Genomic DNA, 6,152 nt, shown 5'->3' with positions numbered 1-6,152 from the left:
TGGCTGCTACAAAAGTTTGCACTCCAACCTAAGCTGCAAGCTGGCAAACTTTTGTTGCTCCCCTCGCTAACGCCATTTTCTCTGTGACAGCATTTAAGTGAACGAAAATCAATTGCTTAACGCTGCTTATGCTTATAAAGATGTGACTGCCTGACCAACAGCAACAACAACCACAACAACTACAGCTGCAAGCCAAAGCAAAATCCGCGCTCTGTTTAAAAAGTCTTAAATTTATAATTGTTTTTAACAATCTAGGTAAATTTTATCTGAAACTTGTGCTCATCTTTGCACTGCTTCATAGTTTTTCCTAACGAAGCTTAAAACTTTTTATATTTCCAGTCCAGCAGCTGCAACTTAAAGCAATGAAATGTGTTTTCTCTTCCTTTTGCTGTCTAGCTCTGACTAAGGGTCTGAGGCGCCTGCACCAGGATCCTAATTACATTTTACTAGATAAATTGTAAACTTTTTCTGTGCTGCAGCAGCAGCAGAAGCAGCAGCAGCAGCATCTTCCAACAGTTATATTTTGTTTGAGTTCTTTGCGTCGTCGCTGGCGTCTTCTACGCTGCTGAGCAAACAAACGCACAGGCGGGATGGCTGGCTGGCTGCGACTAGAGGGTGCCTCTCTTAGTTGGAGCACCCTGTATGACTTTGGCATACGTCGTGCAGGCAGCGTTTGTAAGCATATTTCCGGCCATGGTTGTCTGCAATGGCAAATGTTGGCTCCGGCCAAACGGATCCTACTCAGTCAGATACAAGCAGAAAGTCAGTCAGTGCCGGTTACACATTTTCAAAAGTGCTTGGCGCTACAGCTCACTGCCATTAGTCGACGTCGTCGTCGTCAGTGTGAGTGGGTGAGTGGGTGGTGGTGGTGGTAGGCGTTACAGTTGTGGGAGTTGTGGGCAGGGGCCACTTGCTGAACGCATTGCTCCTGGCCAGCACCGTGCCTGGCGCTATGTGTTGCACTTCAAGTTAGCGTGCGTTTATTTGTGTGAGTGTGTGTGTGTGTGTGTGTGTGTGTGTATAGTTTTGCGCAAATATTTGCATCTGGAATATTTGCGCGCTCCATCATAATTCAAACACAGATGCGCTGTTTGCAGAAGAGCAATCATTTTGACATGCAACTCGCTTCAAAACCGAATTAAGTGGCATTCAGTGTCAGCCAGCACAGAAAGAGCTCCACCAGCAACGTCAGCTGCCTCCCAGAACCAAAACGGTAACTGCCAATGGCAACACATGCCCCCAATCGGCGGTGATTGACGCACACACGCAGCACCCAAGTAGAGTAATTAACATTATTAAAGCTAAACATTGCCTTGTAGGATGGGCGGGGGATATTATTCAAATGCGTTTTATATAAATTATACATTTAAGCATATTAATTTCAACGGCTACTAACGCCTAGCATAGCATAAAATATAGCAAACGTATAACAGTGCGTTTAGTTCATTTTAGTTCGTTTTAGTACAAGGTACACCAATTACAGAAACAAATGTTATTTTTAAATTTACGATGGCGCGCTATGTTACTTTTAACATTAGAGTATAATGTGGTTCGCTGTGACTGTTAATCATAACATTGGAATAACATTTGTTCAACTTTAACAGCGTGTTAACTAGGCAATAACAGTGAACTCGTTTCAGTGCTGCCCATTTAACATTGTACGTTTTGTATATGCAATGAGCGCAAAGAACTAAATATTTAAACTGATTTTTAAATATGATTGCCGATTTGCTGCCGAAATTTCTTGATTAAAATAAGCTTAATGGAAAATAATTAACTAAAATAGACTATAAATTAAACCGAATAAGCTTAAAAGTATTTTAGACACAAACGATTAGCTCTGCTGGTATTTTGCAACCACGCGATTGGTATTTTCGATATATTTTTGGCTTGAGCACTGATAAAATATTGCTAAAATGGCAACACTGTCGGAACCATGACATTCAATCAGCTGTTTCTGTTGCTTTCTCTTTCGCGTACAACGTTTAAAAGTGTATTTTCCTCATTACACAATAACAATAGTTTTTCTAAATAAACAAATGCCATTAAACTAATACAATGTTGACAATAAGCAATTTACTTAGGCTAGGAAGCACACTAAGGCAGCGTCCTTTGCATACTAGCATAGTGAGACTGAAACGCCGGAAAACTGCCGAGGAAAAGGTAACCATTTAGTTTTTGATGTAAATTTAAAAATGCTGAATGAATTACATTTTCTTAGAAATCCCCTAGAATCATAGAATACTCACCGAAGAAATTGCAGCCGGCTAATGGAGCCGCCAGTTCCGCGGACGTGTGGCGCCACATGAGTGTTGCACAGCTGGCGAGCACGTTGAAGCGGCCTTTGGGTAAGCGGAAACCTGTTGAAGGGTGCATATTTTACTATACTAAAGTTAATATATTGTAGATGATGTACAGGAGGCAATGCTGTATGTGCGCGGTGCTGACAACATTGAGGCAAATGCCAAGCTGGAGGATCTCAAGATTATTCAGGATATTGCCAAGAAACTGGGTGCTAAGACGCGCGTGGTGGCAGCACCAGAAACAACTGCAGAGGATGAGCACAAGGAGCGCGATGTGTCGCCCAGACCTCCAGCAACGCCAGAGCAGCTCGAACCGCGCCCACCTGTTGTGACTGTTATGGGGCATGTTGATCATGGTAAGACGACGTTGTTAGACTCACTGCGCGGCGCAGATGTGGCTGCAGGAGAAGCTGGTGGCATTACGCAACACATTGGCGCATTTACGGTAACGCTAGAGAATGGCGAACGGGTTACATTTTTGGATACGCCAGGTCATGCAGCGTTTAGTGCAATGCGAGCGCGCGGCGCAGTGGCCACGGACATCATTGTGCTTGTTGTGGCTGCTGAAGATGGCGTCATGGCGCAAACTCGTGAGGTTATACAACTGGCTAAGGAGGCGCAAGTGCCTATAATTGTGGCTTTGAACAAAATAGACAAACCCGAGGCGAATATTGTAAGTATAGCAAGCTTATAAAGATTTGTCGATTAACTTGCTTGTTCTTAGGAGAAAAGCAAACGTGAATTGGCGCAAATGGGCTTGACGCTGGAGGAGCATGGCGGCGATGTACAAGTTATACCCATTTCAGCGCTGAAGGGAACCAATCTGCCGCTGCTAGCTGAAGCGGTAAGCACGCAGGCAACGCTAATGGGTCTGAAAGCAGATCCTACAGGTCTGGTTGAAGGCATTGTGATAGAGTCTAAGACGGATCCACGTCGCGGCAAACTATCAACTGCAATTGTATCTCGTGGCACGCTGCGCAAGGGCTCAGTGCTACTGAGTGGCTTGGCGCATGCCAAAGTACGCGGACTCTTTGACCACAATGGTCAGCCGTTGACAGAGGCAGCGCCAGGCATGCCCGTTGAAATTTTGGGCTGGCGTGAGCTGCCGCTTGCAGGAGAACTCATACTGGAAGTGGAAACAGAGGTAAGTAGTGCAGCAATATAAAGTTAAAATTATAATTTATACATTGTACCTGCAGAAAAAAGCGCACGCTGTTTTAAAACATCGCGAGCATCAAGCGCAGCTGGAGAAGATTGAATCGAGCAGCGATGAAATACGCAAAAAGGACGAGGAGCATCAGGCCAAGTATCGCGCAGAGCATGAAGCACGTCGTCTAGCTGGACGCTTTAGAATGCGCGGCGGCCAGCGTGTGAAGCAAGTAGATGAAAACGATGGCATGCCACGTGTTAGCGTCATCATCAAAGGCGATGTGCATGGCTCAGTGGAAGCCATACTGGATGTGCTCGAGACCTACAATAGCAATGAGCGCTGTCGCTTGGATATTGTGCACTATGGCGTGGGCAATGTAAGCGAAGGCGACCTGGAGCTGGCCAAGGCGTTCAATGCTATTATTTATGCATTTAACGTGGAGGCGCCACAGCCCAAACTCGCTAAGGATGTGCATGTCAGAAGCTGTAATGTTATATATCGACTGATAGATGATTTGAAGCAGGAGCTGAGCAGCAAACTGCCGCCTGTGGAAGTGGAGGAGCAGCTGGGCGAGGCGAATGTGCTGCAAAACTTTTTCATCAACGAGGGACGCAAGGAGATACCTGTTGCCGGCTGTCGTTGCACCAAGGGTGTGCTGAAGAAGTCGCAACGCTTTCGCTTGGTGCGAGACGGCGAAGTTGTCTACGATGGTGCCTTGGAGTCTATGCGGCATTTAAAGAACGAAGTGGATACCATAAAGAAAGATGTAGAGTGTGGACTGCGCTTCAAGGATGTCAAAGTGCTGCCTGAAGCGGGCGACACGCTGCAATGCTACACGACGCACATGGAGGCACAGCAAACGGATTGGGATCCTGGCTTTTAGTTTAACTAGTGCATAAGCGCGCGCTGCCTTTCTATTGTTGTTCCTCGCTGCTTTTGTTATCGTCGCGTTACGCATATCTATAGTTTTTTATTTTGTATTATATATATTAAACAAATTCACTATGCGACTTCCTGTTGATCTTAATGCTGCCGCTGCTACAGCTACACAGCCACCCTTCACCCACATGCCTAGCTAGCTAGCTTAGGATAACAGCGCTGCCGCAGCGGAACTGCTGCCGATAAGCGGTTGACAACTGCGCCGACTGCGACGACGACGACGACGACGGCAGCAGCAGCAGCATCATCATCAACATGCGCCCCTGGCTATGCCATGTCCATGCCGTGACGGAAGCTGTCTAAATGGGTCAAAGCAATGCTAATTGGAGTTCACCCACACCAGCAAGGCATAAGCTAGAGAAGAGCCAAAGCGCGTTTTCTTCTCGCCTTTCTGATAAACAATTTCCGTCCTAAGCACCAGCCAGCTCTCATTCATTCATGAATGATTTGTATTTAATACGAATAGCTTTATACTTATGTTTCATATTTAATCTCATTAAATGCCTTGCCTTGAATTTTTCGCTTTATTTTTTGCGCTGCGACATAGTTGTGCTAACTATGAAGGCAACTTTCCCCCGAGAGGCTTGGACTTGATAAAATACAATGTATTTTTAGGAATGAACTGGCTAATTTATATAACTAAATACAACGTAATCGCATATTCGACAAGCACATTAGCATGCAATTTGTTTATGTTGAGTGTTTGATCGAATGTGCCAAATGCTTTTTAAGAAAATCAATTGATTGTGTGTTGGGAATTTGACGCAATCGAAAGTTATACGGAACACATTAAATAGTAACCAAGTGCTGATAAGCAATTAAAACTATTAAAACTGTAATGTTAAACGATAAGTAGCATATATTTTTATGTGTTTTTTTTTTTAAAGTTTGTCGAGCTCATGGAAATTATATACTTAAGACTAAGCCCAAATCAGATTGTCATGTTTCTACTCCGAATTCTCACCACAAGTTCTTCCGTTGCGGCATGATTAGACGCCAAAAATAGCAGCTTAACTTCAAAAAAAGCAGGATGTAGAATTAGTTAAAAGATTAAGCGCAAGTTGCTGTGATTAAGCACGGAAGTCAAAAATATAGAATTTTGGAATGCGGAAACTAACAGCAGACTAAATGGCAGACAGTCTCCAACTATGGCTTGCATTCATTTTTATGAATGAATTTTGTATAATTAAAGCGTAATCAATATAGTTATACGATATGCCATGGCAATGTCAATTTCTAGAATGAATTCATCAGACTGTTAGAGCAATTGCAGCAGCAACAGCTGCAGATCATGTGCAGACTATATAATTGTGTGCGACTAAAATCAATGTAAATATAGTTAGCACATGTGTTGTTGTTATGACAAGTGTAAAGGATACTCCCTCGCAGCGACGACAACGACATGTGTGCGCTTGTTAGGGGCGTTAAAGGAACTTGACTGCAATTAGTGCGAGCAACATGTGAAGCAGGCCACAGTAAATCAGCAGCCAGCAGCGCGATCGTTCAGTCACACACACATGCGATGCGATCGGTGGCAAGAGTTGCAGACAGCAGACGCGCAACCAGTTGCAGGTTCGCACTGTTGCAGCAGTCTTGAACTTAGTTGCAAGTCGCTACTTAAAGCAGCCGGTTGTAAGGGTTAGCGGCTTAAGCATTTAAAGCAAGCTCGTGTTCAGATTGCTACACATAAAACAAAAATACAGAAACAACACAAAAAAAAACGCCGCAGTCAAAGCTAAACTCAAAACCCTTTATCCAGT

General features: G+C 44.2%; 1 protein-coding gene across 2 annotated transcripts; it reads left to right on the top strand.

Moving 5' to 3' along the window:
* Positions 1-1,997: 1,997 nt before the first annotated feature.
* LOC108603306 (translation initiation factor IF-2, mitochondrial) lies at positions 1,998-4,865 on the top strand. 2 transcript variants are annotated; one of them, XM_017991988.2, is made up of 6 exons: positions 1,998-2,163; positions 2,222-2,348; positions 2,408-2,976; positions 3,028-3,447; positions 3,503-3,829; positions 3,977-4,865. In XM_017991988.2, the coding sequence occupies exons 1-6, from the start codon at positions 2,059-2,061 to the stop codon at positions 4,334-4,336; spliced, it is 1,908 nt and encodes a 635-aa protein (XP_017847477.1). In that variant the 5' UTR covers positions 1,998-2,058; the 3' UTR covers positions 4,337-4,865. The 2 variants fall into 2 exon arrangements, with proteins under 2 accessions (XP_017847477.1, XP_017847476.1); XM_017991987.2 differs by having other exon boundaries at positions 3,503-4,855.
* Positions 4,866-6,152: the final 1,287 nt, after the last annotated feature.

This window comes from Drosophila busckii, chromosome 3R (genome assembly GCF_011750605.1).
Source record: "Drosophila busckii strain San Diego stock center, stock number 13000-0081.31 chromosome 3R, ASM1175060v1, whole genome shotgun sequence".
In the NCBI taxonomy this organism is placed as follows: domain Eukaryota; kingdom Metazoa; phylum Arthropoda; class Insecta; order Diptera; family Drosophilidae; genus Drosophila; species Drosophila busckii.
The sequence above is the reverse complement of the archived record's forward strand: the minus strand, read 5'-3'. Positions and strand labels throughout refer to the sequence as shown.

Bases quoted from the DNA above. Each gene is read 5' to 3' on its own strand.
- LOC108603306 (XM_017991987.2), top strand. From the start codon at position 2,059: ATGTTGACAATAAGCAATTTACTTAGGCTAGGAAGCACACTAAGGCAG. The intron at 2,164-2,221 runs GTAACCATTTAG...ACATTTTCTTAG, and splicing joins GGAAAACTGCCGAGGAAAAG to AAATCCCCTAGAATCATAGA. The intron at 3,448-3,502 runs GTAAGTAGTGCA...TTGTACCTGCAG, and splicing joins TACTGGAAGTGGAAACAGAG to AAAAAAGCGCACGCTGTTTT.